Source organism: Electrophorus electricus, unplaced genomic scaffold (assembly GCF_041902795.1).
Source record: "Electrophorus electricus isolate QZ-2024a unplaced genomic scaffold, ASM4190279v1 Scaffold37, whole genome shotgun sequence".
NCBI classification, from domain to species: domain Eukaryota; kingdom Metazoa; phylum Chordata; class Actinopteri; order Gymnotiformes; family Gymnotidae; genus Electrophorus; species Electrophorus electricus.
In genome coordinates, this window is record NW_027658660.1 from 1,554,152 (window position 1) to 1,576,796 (window position 22,645).

The 22,645-nt window shown below is 43.3% G+C and overlaps 2 protein-coding genes across 2 annotated transcripts in view; both read left to right on the forward strand.

Moving 5' to 3' along the window:
* Window positions 1–1,354: 1,354 nt before the first annotated feature.
* Window positions 1,355–3,892, forward strand: LOC145655855 (uncharacterized). Its single transcript, XM_081709319.1, has 3 exons — window positions 1,355–1,425; window positions 1,516–1,571; window positions 1,663–3,892. Exons 1-3 carry the CDS (start codon window positions 1,394–1,396, stop codon window positions 3,810–3,812), a joined length of 2,238 nt encoding a protein of 745 aa, XP_081565445.1. The 5' UTR covers window positions 1,355–1,393; the 3' UTR covers window positions 3,813–3,892.
* A 1,716-nt stretch (window positions 3,893–5,608) lies between these two features.
* Window positions 5,609–22,645, forward strand: part of LOC145655851 (ubiquitin carboxyl-terminal hydrolase 29-like) — a 43,065-nt gene continuing 26,028 nt past the window's right edge. Inside the window, exon 1 of the mRNA XM_081709316.1 lies at window positions 5,609–5,659. Within this exon, the coding sequence (XP_081565442.1) occupies window positions 5,609–5,659 (51 nt within the window). The remainder of the gene's footprint in view (window positions 5,660–22,645) is intronic.

The following is a 22,645-nucleotide window of genomic DNA, read 5'->3' on the forward strand; positions in this document are numbered from 1 at the left end:
TTTTTACTCTCAATGAACCAGATTGGACAGGAAAAATATATTTTAGTCAACAAGTGACAGCCTCTCGGTGCATCTATGAAGCCTATATGAGTGTGTACAGCAGGATGAGAAGAGTGTAATGGCATTATGGGCTCTATCTCTCTCCTTCACCTACCGGTATCCTCATACACTCTCCTTTGAATGAAAGCATGACCATGAAAAACAGCAGTAAACAATGAGGAATGGATTATTGGTGATTTATCTGATTGGTAGTTGTCAGGAAAGACTGAGGACTCTCTTCAACATTTGTATCTGACTAGTATTCATTTTCTCACGGTGAATTTTTTTTTTTCTGAAAATATGTTATTGCCACTCTTCCTCTTGTGCATGCCTTGCTGTGAATGAAAGCTGACTAATGAGAATCTTTCACTTTTTAAAAGTAACACCAATAAAGCCATTTATCATAAACAGGTACAGCTACACAGGATATTATATGAGCATACAATACATTAAAACTGCTACTCTACATGTTCACATGCATCACTACAATGACTGACGCATTAGACTTCATGTGGGATTTCTAATATATATAACTAAATATCAAAGCATTGTTAGTTGGATATGACGGTGAGTGTTGTTGGATTCTGCATGGACCACCACAAACCCAGAACTGTACAGTACATCCCTCCCCTACCAGATCTCTATCAGGTCCTGTAAAATATACAGAACACTTCTACATGTTTATCTCTGTTTAAAGTGAAGAGACACGTCCATGCAGTGTCTCTGTTTAAGCATGTCCATCTGACATTAATAAGATCAATGTAATACATTTTCATGGAAAGGAAAAATAAAATTCTATCTGAAAAGGATGTTAGGACGTTTTGAGAAACAACCTTCATGTTGTTATAATTTTGATCATAATTCTGTGTCTGAAAGATAATTTTGTATTCCTCACAACTCCAGCCTACATCTAACCTTCATCAAGACTAGATGTATGAAAGGAATAACAATGGCTCCAAAATATTTCTAAACAAAAATAAAGTGAAACATGGATATTTGATGGATTCAAATGCTCAACAAACAAACAGCCAAACTCAATTCCACCCATGTGAGAAGGAAACAAACAAACCAGAAGTGAACATTAAGGCCTGTACAATTAATGCAGCCTCTGGTACTACCGCAATATTACTGTTATGCTTAATATCAGCCCATTATCATTTCTAGCTCTTGGTACTCACTCGTAGGTTCCTTTAATTGGTTAGATAATGGCTGAAAAGAGTTTGAACAGGTGATTCTTATGAGCTAACTTTAATGAGAGGCTTAAAAGGAATGCAGACAAACTGGGATCTTGTGTCTGTCTGTGCTTCTCCCAGGGGGAAGGGTTGGTGTATGAAACTGGGTATTGGGGTTTCCCATGTCTAGCAGTACAATGTGGTGGAGCAGAAGGTAGTCATATCCTATGCTTATGTTATGGCGTTACCTTGTATGTGTTTAAGAGAGTTGATTTTCATGTTTAAATGCCTTTTTGTCTTGTAGGTTCTGGTTACTCCTCCCTGTCATATTTCAGCTGAGGGATGCAGAGGGGCTTGGTGGTAAGAAACTGTTCAGATCAAACCACAAATGGTGATGCTTTGTGTCTATTCAGGAATTTAAGCAATCTCTGCTCTGTTCATCCCCTTCAAGTGTGGAACAAATCTGCACCACATTGGTATGGTGTAGCAACATCAGCTTCTGTGGCTCAGCCCCAAGAAGTTGGCTACCTACCTTATCTGACCAAGATGGAGGGCTCTCCTTCCAGTGTTGCATCTAAGCAAAGTAGCTCTGTGTTCCCTCAGCAAGGCCTGGAACCCAGTCAGACTGCGGGTGGATGTTTAAGGAGCGGTTCCAGAAGTCAAATGGATTCAAGTGCACAGACTGCAAGTGGCTCTGCTGGGTATTACCAGTCTGTGTTCCAAGGTGGCCAGCAATTCCCTGGACTTGTAGCCAAAGCTCAACTGCAGGATTCTTCTGGTAATGGTGAAATTCAGTTTCAGGGGCAGAGTGCTAATCGTGTCTTTGGCACCCCCCAGACTTCTAGTGGTCTGTTTCAACAAGGTGTCTGGCATCAGGGGTCTGCTGGCAGCTTGGACTCTATATCCAGTGCTCAAGGTTCCCCAATTCAGTATACTGGTTCAACAATGCACACTGTGTCTGTTCAATCTGCTCCTACCCATCAGGGAGACTACAGGGCTCCATCCTCAGGCCACCCAACATACCATCCTTCAAAGAAGGTCCAACCTTCTCGTGTTCCTTCCCCTCAATCTCAAAGCTACACACAGCTGAAATCCAGACTCTTAGCTAGCCAAAGTGCCAGTGGGAGTTCTGGTGTAACCTCTACTAGCCGACAGCCCGTCAAGGATACTGAACAACATGGCAGCTCTCGCGGGGCTGTTCCTTTTCGGTTTGCAAATGGATGGCAGACATGGAGAGGGCAGACTAGCCAGTTGCAGATGCAGGGCTCCAGTGCTGGTTCTTCTATTGCCTCTACAAGCCAACAGTCTGCCAGTGATGCTCCACAAAAAAGCAGCTACTATGGGCCTTTGCCAGCCCAGGGTGCAGGTACAGGGCAGACCACTGGCTGGCAGTCTGCAATGCAACCTGCCCAGTTCCAAATGCAGGGCTCCTGTGTGGATTCTGGCTTGACCTCTACTAGCCAACAGCCTGTCAAGAATGCAGCGCAACATGGCAGCTGTCGTGGGTCTGGTCCTTCTCAGACTGCAAGTAGATGGCTGACATCGAGCAAACCATTTGCATCACAGACGCGGGGCTCCAGTGTGAGTTCAAATGTCTTTACTAGCCAACAGTCTGCCAGTGATGCTCCACAAAAAAGCAGCTACTATGGGCCTCTGCCAGTCCAGGGTGCAGGCACAGGGCAGAACACTGGCTGGCAGTCTGCACAGCAAGCTGGTCAGTCTCAAATGCAGAGGTTGAGCTCCACCCACCAGCAGTCAGCTGGTGATGTGCAAAAAAGCAGCAGTTATTATGCACCTGTGCTTACCCACAGTGTAGGAACCCAGCCCTCTAGTTATGATCATGCTTCAATACAGACTGGACCTGTGCTGGGTACAGGTATGTGGCAGTCCACTAGCCAACAGTCTGCACTACAGACTGCCCAGTCCCAAATGCAGGGCTCCAGTGCTGGTTCTGGTGTGACATCTAGTAGCCAACAGTCTGTCAGTAATGCTCCACAAAAAAGCAGCTCCTCTAGGTTCCTCCATTCTCAGGTTGGGAGTACATGGCAGACAGGAAGCCACCAGTCTGCCCAGGCCCAGTTGCAGGGTTCCGGTACAAGTTCTGCCATGACCTCCCCCAGCCAGCGATCCAATGATGCTGCTCAAAGCAGCAGCTCATGTAGGGCCTCCCCTTCACAGGTTGGGAGCGTGGGCCAAACTTGGAGCCACCAGACTGCATTGCACACTGACCAGTCCCAGAAGGGGGTCCCAAATCCTCCCCAAACTGCCTCCCGCACAGTAACCTTCAACCAATACAACCCAGCAAGTCAGACCCCATCCAGCATGAATGGGTTGTCCAAAGGGCATCTTGGCAGCTACTCTAGTGGGTGGGGACAGAATGCTGTGATGCAGGCAGGTAGAAGACAGCCAGTATTTGCTGTAGATTTTAATGTGGGCCAACAGTCTTCTGACGTGCAGTTACCCTACACTGGTTCCCCATCAAGTGTGTCCAGTGGTTCTAGCAGCTACAGCTTCACTCAGGACTTGCCTAGTCACTCCAACTACCACCACAGTAAACCCCAACTGCCTCCTACTCAGTTCAGTGGGATGGTCAAGCACTAGGCTCAGGCTAATGCTGTTCAACAAAATGATGCTGAAACTATTCTTGGTTCTTCTTAATCCTGCTTTCTTAAATAAAATGTGTTGGCAACACTGCTGTCTGCTTGGTTTCTGTTGGTTAAACAATGCTGTGTGAAATTTGAAGGGGACACTAGACAAACAGGGGACTCTGTAGTGAGGTGGCTCTTTGGTTTGTTTGTTTTTTTTGGCCCCCTTTTTCTTGTATGCCACAATTACACTAGTTAGAATGAGGATGTCCAAACTGCTTGAGGTCTAAAGCTGTGTGGGTTTAGTGCATGTTCAGCAGAATTCACTCTGACTGTTTACAGTTCACATTTTCACATGGACCTTCATAAGACTGTATTTGAAATGGGACCTGTGAAGTACACTGACAACTGTGTGGAAGTCCTCATTCTGAATTGAGGGTTGTTTAAAACTGGCTCATGTTTACCTAAATGGTGTTCACTTTAAGGTGTATGGGAAGTGTTTTCGTTTAGTTGGTTGGTTCCTCTGTAGTGATTCTATTGAGGCTGAAGGAGCAATGCAGTTTTAGTTGAACTTGGTTTAACACACAAATCACTTATGTAAAAATTGCGTGAGGTGCTGAGACACCACCCAGTCATTTTTAGAAGAGGGTGATTTTGAAAGAAGGTGAACATCCTCTTAAAGAACACTACAAAGTCTTCCTTTCTTGAGAAACTTATTTTTTTTCTTTTTTAAAAACATTTGTTGAAGGAAGAGGTTGGGGGCACAAACTTAAATCATTAAATTAATCTAATAGATAAGTCAGATTTTTTAAAAAACACAAATGCTTTATGAAACCTGGTTAAAGAGCTGGCTGAGGCTGTGTTCAACATAAAGTGCAGGATCTACAGTCCCTGTTTTCTCCTTGTCTTTATTGTTGATCTGTGTGAATGATGTTTCCACTTGTTTCTTGTAACCTGGCTCATGGTCCCTGTAACTTCTCTTTCCTAAGAAAGCAAAACAGGTTGAGCCTTATACTGAAATGAGGATGTAAACGCGTATGTACAATATATATTTATTTCAAGATGGCACCAGTGAAGTCGGCTGCCATCACGACTGCTCCATCCACACCTGTCACTTTTCGCTATCTTCTTTGCCCTTTTTGTTCTTCCTGCTATTCCTGACATCTATAAAGCCCTTCTTTCTTTCTTCACCACGATACGCATCTCATACAGCAGAGATGCTCTTATTTCTCTTAGTCTACATAGCACTCACCTCAAGCCGTCTCTAACCCCAGACCCAAGATGGCCGACGGAGATCCTGAAGGAGAACAAAAGACGCGACATTAGGAAAAGGCCTCGAGGAAAACGAGCCACCGTCAGGAACAGGCTGAGGGCTCAGGCACACCAAGCTCCCTTACCTAGCATCCTGCTAGCCAATGTCCAGTCTCTGGACAACAAGCTCGACGACCTCCGGGCCAGGATAAAGTTCCAGAGGGACATTCGGGACTGCAACCTCCTCTGCTTCACCGAGTCGTGGCTGAACTCAGCGGTACTAAGCTGAAACGGGAAACTCCAATTCAGAGGAAGGTCACATGCTGGACAGACCAATTGCTGGCTACTCTGCAGGACGCTCTGGATGACATGGACTGGGACATGTTTCAGTGCAGCAATGATGATGTCAGCGAATTTATGGAGGCAGTAGTAGGGTTTATTGGGATTCCAAGAGCCACTATCAAGAAGTTTCCCAACCTGAAGCCCTGGGTGGACAAAACCATCCACGAGGCTCTGAACTCTCACACTGCCACCTGCAACGCGGGGATCATCAGTGGGAACATGGAGGAGTACAAGTCTGTGGCATACAGAGTGTGCAGGGCAGTGAGGGAGGTGAAGCAGTGCTATGGGAGGAAACTAGAGACATAGTTCCAGCAGAGTGGCTCTAGATCCCTGTGGCAGGGAATATGGATGATCACGGACTACAGAAGCCCACCCTGCGGACTGATGAGTGCAGATGAGTCTCTGGTGAATGAGCTAAACATGTCCTTCGCTTGCTTCGAGGCTACATCTAGCAGTGCTAATGCTAACAGCGCTAGCGCTAACAATGCTAATGGTGCTATCGGAGCAGCCAACATGCGCAGAGCCCATCATAAGCCAGCGCCCTCTCATCATCATGGAGAGTGACGTGAGGAGAGTATTTAAAAGGGTGAATACCAGGAAGGCGGCGGTAGAGTCCTCAAAGCCTGCGCAGACCAGCTAGCCCTGGTATTCATTGACATCTTCAACCTCTCCCTGATGCTCGGTATCGTCCCATCCAGCTTCAAGTGATCCACCATCGTCCACGTCCCAAAGAAAGCTCGACCCTCTGGCCTCAATGACTACCACCCCATTGCCCTCACATCAGTCGTGATGAAGTGTTTTGAAAAGGTAGTCAGAGACTTCATCACCTCTTCACTGCCAGCCTCCATGGACCCACTGCAGTTTGCATACCGCCACAACCGCTCCACTGATGATGCAATTGCACATCTGCTCCACACCACACTGACCCACCTGGACAAAGGGAAGGGTAATTATGTTAAAATGCTGTTTGTCAACTACAGTTCAGCATTTAATACCCTCATCCCCTCCAGACTCACTACTAAGTTGGAGGATCCAGGATTGCATCCATATGACAAGAGGGCCTACCTGGAGGAGATTAAACACCTGGAGAGCTGGTGCCAGGAAAATAATCTCCTCCTTAACATCAGCCAGACAAAGGAGCTGATTGTGGACTGCAGCAAGAAGCAGGAGCGGCACTACCAACCTGTGAGGATCAATGGAACCACGGTGGAGAGAGGAGACAGTTTCAGGTACCTTGGAGTTCACATCTCGCAGGACCTGTCCTGGTCCCGCCACACCGACTGCCTGGCAAAGAAGGCTCGTCAGCGTCTTTACCACCTCAGATGCTTAAGAGAAAGAGATCATTCCAAATTACCTCTATAAGGCTTCATATAATAAGCTCTGTTAGCTTCAGAGATGTACTATATCTGTAGCCTTTAACAGCAGGCTACGCTTCACACCACGTCTCTTCTGCCCTCAGGCGGTTGGCAGAGATTGCTAACCTGCAGGAGTACCTGGAGAAAGAGGACATCAAGAAGGAGTTATCAACAATTCTTATCAATGCACATGTTCTGGAAAAAACTTATGTGAGGGAAAGGCTATCATGTTATTTAAATAGTCAGAATTTTAGCACAGAGTTACTGTGTGTGGTTCCCACAAGTGGATATATTTCAAAACACTATAAAACTCTTTATGACAGTCCTGTGAACTTGAATAAAGCCTTTTCCAACCCTTCAATGATGCACCGGTGTGATGTTGAATTGTCTTTGAAAACTGAAACATTCTCACAAAACAAATTCAGTGCATTGCAAGCATGTTTTGCATCGATTCTAGTGTTAAATCAAAGATGAGAAATAATACCCGTTTCTTGAAATATTGCAAAATTTGTCTTTGAATTTGGATAAGCAATGCTATTTACTCATATTTACATAGTGCACTATGTTGTCAAATTTTTATACCAGCGTCTGATTAGCTTTCGATTTCAACAGGAAAAAAAAGGAAAAAAGAAAATGGTATATATTTTGCAAAATGAGTGAGACCTTTCTCTGGGACAGCTCCTTTTTAAACAGCATGCTGATCTCTTGCCAATAAATTCATTGAATGAACTCTAAATTGATAAAAGGAAAATTGTAACAAATCAATAATACCAACTGACCAGAATGTGGACAAGAGCCAAAAGTCGAAACACTAACAAAACTAGCTGCAGGAAATGGGCTCGTTGGTCTAGGTGTCTGATTTTTGCTTAGGGTGTGAGTGGTCCCAGGTTCAATTGGTTGATGAGCCTTTCATCTTTACTTCTGATACATAGTTGCACTGCACCATGCGTCATTGTCTCCTTATGAAATGAGCAAAATAAATGACTTCTGCTTCTTACGAATGTCCAGTAAAAATGGCACTAGATTGCCCTACTAAGAGGCTTGTTATTCTAGGCTTGCGATAGTAGCTTTGGGTGCAAGAGTTCCTATGTTCAACTGGCCCAAAAGCCCACCTTGACCTTGAAACACTGGTTGCTGTGAGAGCATTTAGGTTTGTGTTTAATTTTGGTAAGTGAAGTTCAGCTTCAGACAAAGCAATGGTGCCCACGTCCTTTCCTGGTGATCCAGTTTCCCACAGAGAATACATTTTGTACTGTTTACTCTAAAATAAATGAAAGAGTGCATTAACTCTAACACTTGTGTTACCTTGGGTTTAGAAATAAACTCTCTGGGTCCAAAATTGGCTTGTTATGTTTTTAGGAATTTACAATGGCAACCCTCACCTTAAAGCAATGTCTATGTCTAGAGATAAATGGGTCGTCCTAGGAACAACATTAAAGCTAGCGCTTTAAAAGTCGGTGACTTCCCTCTGTCCAAGGCCTAGATTAAAGCCATTAAATTTCATGTGGCTAAATGAAATCATTGATGCACAAGCCTCACGGTCATGTTTTTTTTTTTAAGTGCATTTTGCCCTGTCATTTCCAATGTGTATTTCACAGGCTAAACACGTTGAGGCCGAATGATGCAGCGCCAAGAAAATCTCCGTGCACCATCTGGTCAAGGCTTAGATTAGAGCCAGCAAGTTTGGTGTCGATAGGTCAAAGCACTAGTGTGCAGGCCTTAGGAGTGTTCTTTTCAAAGGCTATGTAAAGATGATATCGAAGGACTGGCTATAATATAACAGTCAAGTTATATTTGGCTTGCAACTAGACTCTGTAGGATGGAAGAACTACAGGGCCAGAAATGGGTTGTCTTTCGGTACCTATTACAGATACACCTCTTCGTAACAATTGGGTGAAGTAAGAAAGCCAGCTATGGTCGAAACACAGCATAGCCAAAGGCATAAAAAAAGCCTGAAATTATCATGCCTTTGATAGCCAAATAAGACAGCTCAGCACATAGAAGGTCACAATGAGAAGATGGCTTGGATTCCCTCACAGACAGCAAAGTGAGTTTTGAGTGCAGACTCACAGATCATGAACAGTAGAGCACACTCACATAGTCAGCAGGACTCAAAACTGCACAGGGAAACCCCAATGGATTTCTAGTCCATTGTCCTCTCGGCCATGGCTACGACATAAATCATCAACAATTCTTATCAGTGCACATGTTCTGGAAAAACCTTTGTGAGGGTAAGGCTATCATGTTATTTGAATAGTCAAAATTTTAGCACAGAGTTACTGTGTGTGGTTCCCACAAGTGGATATATTTCAAAACACTATAAAACTCTTTATGACAGTCCTCTGAACTTGCATAAAGCCTATTCCTTACCCTTCAATGATCCACTGGCGTGATGTTGAATAGTCTTTGAAAACTGAAACATTCTCATAAAACAAATTCAGTGCATTGCAAGCATGTTTAGCATTGATTCTAGTCTTAAATCAAAGATGAGGAATAATACCCGTTCCTTGAAATATTGCAAAATTTCTCTTTGAATTTGGAAAAGAAATGCATTTTAGTCATTTTACATATTTTTGAACCCTGAGTGATACCTTAAACCGTGGACAGCTCCTTTTTAAACAGCAGGCTGATCTCTTGCCAATAAAGTCATCAAATGAACTCTAAGTTGATAAAAAAAAATAATTAAAAATTGTAACAAATCAGTAATGCCAATTAACCCCTATATGCGCCAACGCCCCCTAGCTGGCCAGCCCAAAAGGGCATACTCAAATAAATAAATATTGAATATTCTTAACGTTGTGAGATGGGGTTAGTGATGAAAGGCACGTGACATAGCATGAAGTATAGAATGTGGGCGAGTAATTACATTGCATTATTAAAAGGGTGAGCGATATTAGATAATGCATAGGCTTGTTAACTTCTAACAATACAGCGCATTTGGTAATGGGACATCCAATCACGGTACTAACCACACAAAGTGTAATAGCATACGTGAACTCACAAGCCTTCACCTTGACAGCACTAAGGCAACAGAGGATCAGCAAAATTTTGGAAGCACCACACATCACGTACACGCATGACGGAATCAACATGGCAGACATGATGGGAGGAGAAGAGCCTCATCAGTGCGAACAGGAAGTCAAAAAGCAGGAGAAGGTGAGACCAGACCTAGAAGGAGAACCAATTCCAGGAGCAGGGAACATGTTCACTGATGGATGTGGATTTAGACGACCAGATGGGGATATAAAAGCAGGGTGTGCAGTGGTGGCAGAAACACAGGGAGAAGTAGATGAATTTTGGACGGTGAAAGCAGAAAGGCTGAAAGGTTAGCAATCAGCACAGCGAGCTGAGGTAATGGCAGTAGTGGAGGCCTTGAAGTTAGCAAAGGGCAAGGAAGTGAATATTTATACTGACTCTGCTTACACGATAGGGGCAGCACATGTGGAGCTAAGACAATGGATGAAAGCAGGGTTTAGGACAGTGGGAAACAAACCAATTAAACATGAGGCAGAAATGAGGGAGCTGGGAAAGGCCTTGCAGGGACCAAAAAGAGTAGCTATCATAAAGTGCAGGGGACATGTAGAGTATGTCAACAGTACAATCCCAAACCTACAATTAAGGTGGCACCCGGTAAGTATCCGTTGTCAATAACACCAGGGGAAGAGATAGTAATTGACTACACAGACATGGTGGACTCAGCATAGGAAGACAGTGCTTCAGTGGTAAATTTCCTGGTGAACCAGTACATTCCTCACCATGGGTTTCCGAGAAAAGTGAGATCAGATAATGGCACTCATTTTACAGTGCGCAATTTGCAGGAGTTAGAGAAAATGCTGGGTCTGAAACATTCATTTGGGGCAGTGTATCATCCTCAGTCTCAAGTTAAGGTGGGAAGGATTAATCTAAATGTGAAAAACAAAGTGGCCAAAATCTGTGCACAGACAAAATTAAATTGGGTTGACGCCTTACCTTTGGCATTAATGCAAATTAGATGTTCAGTAAATGCAACAACTGGTTTTACCCCTTTTGAATTGCAGACAGGTTGAGGATTTCCAGGACCGCAGGGACCCTTAACAATAAATGAGAAAAGAAAAACATCTCACACACACATCATATTTTAATGAATTGCAAAGTATAGTTTCAGCTTTCTCCACGCAGGAGGGGGACCGGACGGGGAGCAGACAAACACAGACGATACCCGTTACGGACTGGGGGCTGCTGAGAGTCATCAAGAGAAAATGGAGTGAGCCGAGGTGGACAGGTCCATTCCAGGTGACAGAAAGAACCAGCCACGCCGTACGCCTGAAGGGTAAAGGGGAAACGTGGTTTCATCTGAGCCAGTGCGCCGCCGCAGAGTCACCGCAGAGGAGTCTGCAAGAGACAGCGAGGGACCTTGCTGAAACATCACCTAACTCACCTGACCCGGAAGGGGCAGAATAATCCCCGGGAGCAAAAGGGTCAAGGTAGTCCACCCTTAGACCCCGAAGTAAGAAGAACAGAACACCAGTGATGACTTCTGGACAATTGTGTTGTTTGATTATTTGTTGGTGTATTGTGTTGTGTGTTTCCATTTACAGTTTGGTCACGCTTGGGTTAAATAATAGCATGGCAGTAGGAAAGGATTAAAACATTAACAACAAGATGGTGAAGAAGAATGGGGGTAGAGATTGGTGGATGTGTAGCATGTGCAGCCGCAAGACCCAGACTTATAACCACCCCGGCACCCCTATTCCCACAAAAAGACCCCAAGGGTTATGCGTGCATGATTGGCCTGACTAAGGAAAGAAACCCTAAGAATTGTGACACTTTGAGCGTTATTTTCCCCCCCATCAGTAACAGAACCAGGACAGGACTATTTTCACCCGAAAAGGGGGAGGGGAACTACACGTGCTTCGTTAGAAGTTCAAGCACACCTCAAGTACGCTTGGGGCACATCCCGGCGGAATGGTGTAACCGCACGGTCACTGGGAACGAGTCTGTGGGTTCATGGGCAAGAGCAGGATTGTATGATTATTGTGGAAGGATGACTTTGGTTGTTAACATGCCAGAGAACTCGGAGGGGACATGCGCCATGGTCAGGTTAGCAGCTCCTTTATTACTGATAGGCAAAAAACTACACAGGGACCCGGTAACTGATGCAGCAAGACAGTAGCGAGAGGCATACCATTTTGATTTAACAAGGAATACCCCACATACATAGATGCAATAGGAATACCTCGCGGAGTTCCGGACAGATATAAGTTAGCAGACCAGATAGCAGGGGGATTTGAGAATATTCCGATACTTTCTGCATTATTCCCCATTACTCCAAATAAAAATGTGGATCGGATTAACTATGTACATTATAATGTCCTCAGGCTAGCCAACCTGACTAGGGATGCAGTGGAAGGACTTAGAGATCAGCTGGGACCAACCTCACTGATGGCGGTGCAAAATCGTATGGCATTAGACATGTTGTTGGCGGAAAAGGGGGGTGTCTGCGCTATGCTTGAGGATGTGTGTTGTACATTCATTCCTAATAATACCGCTCCGTATGGGTCAGTTAGAAGAGCATTGGATGGTTTGAAGACCCTATCAGAGGAAATGCATGAGAATTCAGGCATAAACAACCAGTTGGAATCCTGGATGGTGAGCCGGTTCGGTCAGTGGAAAGACTTAATTGTGTCATTGATGGTTTCATTAGCCACATTCACAGGAATTGCTGTGACATGCGGGTGCTGCTGTATTCCATGTATTAGGGCGTTAATGGTTAGACTAATCTCAGCTATGATAGAAAGGAAAGATGTGCATGAGGGTACGACGATGATGCCACTGATACAGGGGGAAAGGGACGTAGAGACAGGAGATGCCAGAATAAAGGAGTGTGATTGGTGATCTCTTTGTAGAGATCAGAAGGGGGAATTGTGGAGTTTCAAAAATTAAATGAATGCTAAGCTTACACTAGTAGAGAATAATGTGCAGAATGGAATAGGACTAATGCTTGAATAAATAAAATAATTACTGTATGTCCAGACATAACAGGAAATGCCCTAGACGTGCATATGTGTGATTATGCAAGAAGACGTGTGTACGAGACGGTCAAACAGAGGTGACGGCTGAGATGGAAAAACACAAAAGCAGAAGTGGCACAAGGCGAGAGAAATATAAGTCTGTCTGTTGCAAAGTTATGCTTTAGATCTCACTCGCACTGTGTTGTGAAGTGACATCTCCAGAGCTCTGCATTAATAAAAGGCCACAGGGTAACGCACTGTTTCCTGTCTCTTCTTTCCTGCATCAACGGACACGACACTAACTAATGATATAACAGAATCTGGCCCTTAGATATTTTATTAGCTTTTTATCAGGGCACGCTTAGTAAAACGTCACATCTCTACATCAACTTTTTTAAAAAAATTAACAGGCAATCAAATTATTTTGGCTATACTAAAACCTGTCCTGGAGCAATGCCTAGCTAGCTGGATAGCTAACACTAACATGCAAGACTGGGTTTGTTTTGCAGAAGTAGCAGACGCTAAATAGCTGCCTTGTAAAAGAGGTTTGCATTGGGGACTGTTTGAATTTGATGTATGCACTTTAGGTATTATTGCATAACGCTATTTGTGATGTATTTTTGTTTTTCAATCAGTCACATTCCGAGCCAAACTTCTCTTAGGTATCTTGTATCAGTGGAGAACTACTTTTGAAGGCATTGTTACTAGCTAACTGTTAGCTAGCAAGGTAACAAGGTAACTCTTTTTAAACAACAAAAAGAAAAAACACTTTACTGTGATTAACAACTATGAATTTACTAAGTTGTGATTGTTTCATAGAAGGTCTGATTAGCTAGCCTAGCTAAAGCTATGTTTGATACGTTTTGATACGTCTAACGACACTGGCATTTTTGGACAAGAGTAGCTTTATAGTTGCTTAGCTAATGTCACAGAATTAAAAGTAGAATCAGAAGGAAATGTTGAATATTGTGTCATTGCACCAGCCATGAGGCATTAAAGTGTCTGGACAAGAACATAGCTAGCTAGCTAACTGGCTTAGATCACTACTGCAGCTCTCACACCTCGGTTTATTACATCATAATAGGTAATGTGGAATTTTTAAAGACCATTGTTGCGTCCGATAACCCGTTCAGAAAAGGTGTTCTTCAGCTGAATGAACAGATACTGAAACGAACACTAAAGAGATCATCCAACATTCAAGATATTTCAGTAGACACACTAGTGGAAGAGCTGCTGAGGTTCCTGAGCCATGAATGTCCGGCCTCCAGCATCTACTCTGGACAGGTATGTCACCGCCTTGCACCAGGACGCAGAGATCCATGAGCATGACTGAGATGTAATTATAACTATATACACCTCATTAGTCTGATGCTAATGAGCACACATGCACACCTGCCGTCCAGTTCTTTAACATCCATATCCGTCACCTTGATTTATCTTAGTAAGTTGCTGCTGAAGCTCTGTCTCTCTTTCTCTCTTTCCCCATGCCTCCTTCCCTTCCTGTAGGAGTGTGGATACACCACTGGCGTTGTTGCCTGATGCACCTCCTTTGGAAGAGGACACGGTCCACTGTCAGAACTGGCAGGAGACAGTGGAGCCGCACACACTCGCCTCTCTCGGCTCCCGGGAGATCGAACGGCAGGCTGTCATATATGGTAAAACAGCAAATGTGGTGCACAGCAACTGACTATAAAAGACAACTCCCAGTACACAGTTAACATGTAAAATGAAAACAATTATTTACTGATCTAACTTAAACTAAATAGCTACTAAATCTTTTGAACATACAGTATTCTATTTATTATGCACATATGATAATTCTATCCTGACTCATGAAAATGTGGAATTCTGAATTGTGTAACGTTTGTAAGAAATTGTAGTGACTTTGCTATATCCTCTTCCTCAGAGCTGTTCACAACGGAAGCATCTCACTTGCGGACTCTCAGGGTTCTCGATCAGGTGTTCTTCCAGAAGATGAGGAACCTTTTGACCGTCGAAGAACTTTCCTGTATCTTCCCCAACCTGCCCCAGGTCTACAGTCTTCATGGTCAGTCTCTCTGTGTGCGAGCGTGTGTGTGTGCGTGCAAATCTGCTCTATTTGTCTTAGTGTGTTTTCAAACCTAAATTTCTGAAGCCTACTTGGTGTCTAAATCATAATCAAGATTAAAGAAGTGTAAAACCCACCCAAACTGAGAATTTAATGACAGAACAATATCAGCTATCGGCACCATGCCATTACTGTGAGCAGGTATGGACTGGAGGCTGTACATGTTGTTTCTGCGGTGGCCTTCATGACACAAGTAGAGTTCTGTTGCCCACTGACACAACTTTCTAACAAACCACATATACACTGGCTCGCTTAAACAGATTCTGTTTTGTGGTGTTGCATTTGTGTTTCAGCGAATCTGTGTGAGTCCATGAAGAGGCTGAGGGACTCTTCTATAGTTCAAGGCATCGGAGACATCATGGTGTCTAGAGTGAGAGCTGGCTAGTGTTACTCCCTTTCTAGTTCACATCATCTTTTGGTGCTGTCTAAAATGAAGGGGTTGTTCTGTGTAGTGTGGGATATACTTGTTGCTTTACTTGATATGTCAGTAGCTCATGTGTTTGTGTGTGTGCATGATAGTTTGAAGACGCTGCAGGAGAGGAGTTCCAGGAGCAGGTGTCTCACCTGTGCAGTCAGCAGAGTCAGGCACTGGAGCTCATTAAAAATAAATGCAAAGACCCGCGTTTCGCGCACCTTATACAGGTAACACTTTTTAGAGGTATAAAGCCTTTGGACAAACCTACAAACACTAGAGCTTCTGCCATATTTGTTAGTGGGCTGGGTTGTGAATTGGTTGACCCATACTTTGAATTGGAGACTATCCAGTCTTTTATATTTGACTTTTATTGCAGCACATAACTTCTAGTGATGCTGTTTTAGGTATAAATTGGTGTTGCAGTCAACAGAATCCACATTTGGACTTAGATGTCCTTGGCTCATTCGTGTGTGTGTGTGTGTGTGTGTGTTAGGAATGTGAAGCCAGCCCTCACTGCCGCCGACTGCAATTAAAGGACCTTCTAGTGTCTGAGATGCAGAGACTCACCAAATACCCCTTGCTGCTGGATAACATCATCAGACACACAGAAGGCATGTATAGAAACACTCACACACAATGTATTGAACCATGAAAACACTTCAGTATACACACACATACCAGTTTACCAAGGAGGCAAGCACACACACCCTTTCTCCTGGATTAACACTAGTATGTGCCCCCACAACAGCTGGTTCTCCAGACCTGCAGACATTGGTGAGGGCACAGGCGTGCTGCCGTGGGATACTACGAGCTGTCAATGAGGTCGTCAGGGAGACGGAGCACCGGCGACTGCTCAGCCGTTATCAGCGCAGGCTAGACTTGTCCCCTCTGGAGAGGCAGGCCAGTCCTGTCGCTGCTCAGTTCAAGGTACGGCCTTACTATGTATCCACCATCTGCCTTCCAAACAGCTTCTCTGGTCTTGGAGCACCTGATCCAGAGTATGAATTATTAACTATATTCTTTTTCTATGTAGAATCTGGACCTGACCACTAAGAAAATGATCCACGAAGGACCGTTGACTTGGAAAGTTAGTAAAGATAAAGCTATAGGTAAGAGATCATCACAGCTGAACAAATCACATTTTTGTTTTTCCTCTTGCAAATGATTACTTGACAGGTCCATTCTCACTCTGTGTGTGTGTGTGTGTGTGTGTGTGTGTGTGTGTGTGTGTGTGTGTGTGTGTGTGTGTCAGACATTCATGCTCTGCTTCTCTCAGACCTGTTGGTGCTACTCCAAAGGGGTTCAGGTGACCGTTTGATCTTGCGATGTCCTGCGCGCTCACTGGGTGGGGTTTGGGGTAGGAACACGGACCTCAAAACCCCCTTTTGCCCCGTTGTTCGCTTGGATTCATCTCTTGTCAGATCTGTGGCTACAGGTATATTTGTAGTTATTCTTACAGCTATGAATAGCCAGAATAGATGAATGGGTCTGGAATAACTATGTCTTTATTTTATTTTTAAAAAATTAAGAAGCCAGTTACAAATTGCATTTGGGTTAGTTTGAATACATTGTTTGACAGCCTGCTCTTCTCTATCAGATAACAAGGCCTTGTATGTGATCAGTACATCAGAGAGACAGATATACGAGCTGGTGGCTGGGACTTCCTCTGAGAAAAACACGTGAGTTTGTTTTTTTGTCTCTCTCTGACCCACCATCTTCTCATCAAGGTCAACCAGTCAGCACTGCTGTGTCTGTTTTGTGATAACATTTATGGTGTCAGGCCATTTATGTTCAGATGATTTTAACAACATTGTGCTGTTGTAGAAATTGGGACCTGATGGCTTTAGCGATGTTTCCACAGATGGAAGAATCTGTTAGAAAAGACCATCTCCTCGGCCTCTGGAGGCATTGAAGCCACCGAGCAAGGATCAACAGCTCCGTAAGTACTCAGGATTTTTAAAGTTTTCTAATGCTGCTGTAATGCTGTTAAGAGAAGGCAGAATTTCAAAGATGCACTTACAATGATTGGACTCCTGACATCTCCTCTAGGTCTGCGGTTCTACGGTTGCATGGTAATCAAGTCGGTCGTCTAGGTAAGCCCATGTTTGTTTTTGTTTGTATACAATGTCATAGGATTTGCTCTCTGTGGTACTTATGGCTGATGCCTTTGGTCCCTAGATGGCTCCCTATCAGAAGAGTCTGGTTCGATAGAGAGAGATTCACAGAGTGATGATGAAAATGTTCTCACACCTACTATCCCAACTGACCAATCAGAAGCCTACATGCATACTGGTGGGCAGGGTTATGTGGGAGGACAAGCTAAAGTGGCTGATGCTGCTTTTCAAGATGGTAAGAATTTGTTACACTCCGTTACACAGTCATTGTTGCACTATGATAGTTAAACAGTATATTTCTGGTGGTGGTGGTGTTTTTATAAATAGAATTTTAGCAGGCTCAGATATTTACCAACTTTTTTGCACCCTTTGTGTTCTGCCAGTCAGGACACTAAGACTGTTGATCCTTGGATCCTTGGATCCTTTAGAGGCTGCCAGTCAGAAGCAGAAAGTGACATCATTGTCCTCACAGCAAGAAGGGCAGGAGATGCCTTGCCAGTCACCAAAAGGCCGTTCACACCTGGAGATGCTGAGGCATGAAACGAGGCCCTGCCAATCACGAGCAAGCATACGGCAGCGCATGATAAAAAATGTGGATGGAATCTTTCAAAGAATGGAGGGACTGATGAAAAACCTGCATCAGCTTAGGGTAAAGTGGATATATTACTCACTCTCTCTCAAACACACACACACACACACACACACACACACACACACACACTATCATTGCAGCTAGCTAGCACTTTCATGTTATGTTTTAAAAGAATGGCTTTGTGCACTTGTGAGATCCTGGTTAACTCCTTGTTTTCATTTTCATAGGAGATTGAAGCAGACCAGTGTAGACTGCTCACAATGGTGAGAAAAAAGTCACCTGTCAGTCAGTTCAGATGACACCATCCATGGGTCTTCCTCCATTATCAGGACACCATCTATTTATCTTGGGTTGAGCGATGGTAAGTGTGTCAAAGAAGCAATTTATAAATACTGGGGCTAAACCTGTTTAATGCTGTAGCACAATTCTTTTTGATTGTACCAAACAAAAAGAACTAATCTGGAATCACTGGGATAATTTGGGGTTGAGTTTAAATGGAGCACACAGTTGAATATTAAAACATTACCGCAGATCTTGGGTCTTGCTATTGCCAGACTGAAAACTGGCCTTCAAACCTGTAGCAATTCCTAATTTCAACTTTAAGAATTTTATGTATGTATTTGAATAATGTTTAGTATTGATTTTGGAGTTGATGTAATTATGTTGCTTATGGTGTACTACCCCTGCAGACTGTGACAATTGTATGGTCATCTTTCCAACCTGTTTAGGTAACGAAGAAGGGCCAACAGAACCAGCTCAGCCCGAGATCCATTCTACAGGATTCTGATTTATTACACGAGACATTGTAAAGAGTTTTACTTACACATTTGAAACATGAACACACACAATAAGGGTGTGGCATTCCTGCCATTTCATACATCCGGTGTAGCTCTTTACTAGAATCCCAGCATGCCTTTCTCCTGGGAGAAACCTGCAAATATTGTATTGTCTGCAACTGAGAAGAGAGAGACAGGACAGACGAACCTTCAGCACATGCACCGAGTTGGAATAAAAAGCATTCAAATGAAAGTCCAGATATGTGAGGTGTTTTTTTTTATCAGGTAAAGCTAAAGTTGGAACAAGGGAACTGAGGTGACAGTTTAAAAAAAAAATTAGTCAGTGAAGATGAAGAAGTGGAACTAAAATGAGACTGAAAATGTATGGCTGAGGAAATGAATCTGCCCACTAAAGGGACCCCCCCCCCCAAGCACTTTGCCCAATACATGTATGTTAATACTCACTCACGCCATCAGTGACAAACTGGCAATCCAACAGGTGCCATTTTGCTCGAGAACCCATAATGTGCCCATGTCAACTTGAGGCAAGATGGTGGTCTTCATCTCTCTTCGCCTTATGGAATGTGTGGATGGGTGACTTAAACAAATTCAGGTTCTTTTGCACTGGGACCCCTGCAAGACACATGGGCTCCAAGAGGGTATTTTGCATTAATATCATCATATGTCTATGTTGTATCCTTTATTTTATAAATTAACACTATGCGAGAGCAAAGAATAAAGAGTGTGGAAGGAGTTTATTTTATTTCTTTAAGCGTTCTACAGAATAGAAAATAAAGGTTTGGCCTCTCTTTGCGCACAATGGATAAGGCAGGGCTTACTGGGATTGCCATTGTGTTGTGGCAAGACATCATCTTCACTGCTCATTACTGTATACTTATTTGTGCAGCCCTGTTCTGGACTGACTCCTGTCAACATTGCAGGGGACATAAAGGAACATATTTGTTGTCTGATATCATGTCATTACCGATGAAGAGGCACATTCTGTGTAGTGTAAATACTGTGAAGCTCGTCCCTCACCTCTTGAAATGGCTCAGTGATGCCAGGGTTGGTTTTTGACACATATGAAAGGATTTATACTTTGATCTGTTAAGATGTTGGTAGAAGTGGCTCCTTTACACTGACTCCAGTTTGGCCTTTGTTGTATAATGGCTAATGTTATGGTTCAAAAAAGAATGAAATCGTCTAAGATCAGTGTTAAGGACTAAGGATTATGGTACTAATGTTTTAATTTAGGATTAGTTAAGAAATCAGTATTTGGTGGAATATCTCAGATTTTGATTGCAGCTTGTTCATGCATCTTGAGGTGTTCTCCACCAGTCTTTCACACTGCTTGTTAAATAAGCTTTGATTACCTAATCAGAATCTCATTAAATACAAAGAGCTGTACATGTGGTGGAATTCAACAGACTGTGGAATTGAAATCATTGCCAAACGCAGAGATACTAATTTGGACTGATCTCTTAATTTTCTTCGAGAGTTATGTTTTTATATATGAGTTTTTATTTTAAACTTTATCATAAAATGTATGGGGTTATGGTCCCATTCTATTCTGTTCAAATGTAGGCCTACTGTTTTTACAATTCCTGTGAGAAGCGTGTGTGTGTGTGTGTGTGTGTGTGTGTGTGTGTGTGTGTGTGTGTGTGTGTGAGAGAGAATCCAAGAGCCCCTATTTGAGATTGATGAGTGGCATGTGTTGGGAGTCTGCCCTCGACAAATAGTATCCTTGACTGTATTATCAGTTTTGTAAACAAACCCTGACAAGTGGGTGAGTGAGTAGTGCATGCACATAGACACAGCAGAAAGAGGAGGTCTGTGTTTTTGGCTTCCTAATCAAGTTTGCGTTCCCTTCATATACAGCCAATCAGAGAGAAGGGGACAGACATTTAGAAATAGAAAGTGAGGAAAGTTGTGGTTCTTCATTAAAGGAATTGGATTAAGAGTCACTATTCTTAAGAATGTGTTTAGTACCTACTCAGGCACACACAACAGCTTCTTCAATGACAGTTGCTGCTGTTATTTTAGAGCTGACCACACACACAAAGACCCAGGTAAACATACAAACAGCTCACTGACATATTTTTGCTCTCCCCAGAAATAGGGTTGTGTGGTTAAAGGTCATGTAACCATAGAAACCTAGCCCCCACACTGTTCACTGCTCCTGTACCCCCTTATTCATTCCCTTGGTAAGAGCCAAGCTTGGTAACCCTAGAGATGATGGGAGATGGCTGGGGAATGTGTGTGTGTGTGTGTGTATGTGTGTGTGTGTGTGTGTGTGTGTGTGTGTGTGTGTGTGTGTGTGTGTGTGTGTGTGTGTGTGTGTGATGAGACCTTGTGGTGAGTGTGAGAATTGTGAAAGCACTGATTCACAAAGTTGTTGAATGATGGGCCTGTTTTTGTAAATTGCTTCCTTAGGTTGAAACACATTTAATACCTTGAAGGTGAAGTAGTGTGTAATGCTATTTTCTGGTTTGTTCATTATTCTTGCACAGTTCAATTAATAGATGAAGACTACAACCTTTGTTTGAATTTTCAGTGTGTATTCAAGATGTTCATTTTCAAAATGTGACTTAATTTTATACTATCACTGTTCCGGGACATTAATGGATTCATTGAAATATATAAAAAGAGATCTTTATAGATCTCTACATATTATGGTGTTGCTCTGATTTTATATGCACTTGTTAATTCTGAATGAGAACAGATTGTAATGAAATTGTGGGCACTTGTAGCTCACCTTTAAGAGCAGATAGAGCTTTGTGCTGACACCACCAGTCTTTGGTTTGATTAACAGGGAGCGTGTTCACTCTGAGATGTGTTGCTCTGGATTATGGTATTTGCTTTAAAGGTATACTTATTTCTCTTCCTCCCTCAGGTTAGTCCTCCTCCTCTTCAGCCTTCAAAATAGATTCTCTCAGGAGTAAGGTTGAACTGCTGCAGCTGCCGCTGGCTCTATCCTCTAAATCTATCTCAGAGCGCAAAACTCAAATGCGCAGAGCAACAGAACGTTCCAGTGGCGGAGCTGGGGTCCACAAACCCCAGGCACTGGCCCCAGACATGGACAACGAGTCACAGTACTCAGGCTACTCCTACAAGTCCTCCCATTCCCGTAGCTCTCGCAAGCACAGGTGCGTATGCCATTTCCCGACATTCTTCCATTTTGCCTAAATGTGGGCGGGCATTGATGTTTTGTCTAGAACATACAAATGTGAATGTACACTACTGCAAACACTGAGGGTACCACCGTATCGTTATTTAACGATTATCCATTTTATGTTGCTTTATGTACCAACTTGGAGTATACTGTGTATATAAATGTTTATATACATCTGTGTGCGCGTGCGTATGTGGTGGTGTTTCAGGGATCGGAGAGACAGGCACCGCTCTAAGAGCAGGGACAGCAGAGGGGACAAATCGGTCACTATCCAGGCTCCTGGAGAGGCCCTGCTGGACACAGAGTCCACACGTGGAGATGATCGAGTCCGTGTTTTCACTTCATACCTCGTCCAGCCTGGAAAACCATTCCACTATAGCTTCAGACCATAAAAAGTCTATAGTGCTTCAAAATATGATTGACTGACTTTTTTTTTTTTTTTTTTACTGAAATGTTGGACTGGGCATCTCATGTCTCCTCATGCAGTGTCAGAGATTTTGCTCTAAAATCTTGCAGTACACATATACGCAACACGCGTATAAAAACAACCGATAAGGAACAGCCTGCCTTTTTGATGTCACATTTTTGTGACAAAAGCACAATATCTTAATGATCTAGCATGATAGTTTCCAGAAAATCTTTATCATGTAGTCTGATATTGAGAACAACCATCGATGTAGCACTGTGCCATGGAGTTTGGTCAAGGTTTCAGATGCATCATCTTGTACAGTTTGA

Bases quoted from the DNA above. Each gene is read 5' to 3' on its own strand.
- LOC145655855 (XM_081709319.1), top strand. From the start codon at position 1,394: ATGTCTAGCAGTACAATGTGGTGGAGCAGAAG. The intron at 1,426-1,515 runs GTAGTCATATCC...TTTGTCTTGTAG, and splicing joins ACAATGTGGTGGAGCAGAAG to GTTCTGGTTACTCCTCCCTG. The intron at 1,572-1,662 runs GTAAGAAACTGT...ATCCCCTTCAAG, and splicing joins GGATGCAGAGGGGCTTGGTG to TGTGGAACAAATCTGCACCA.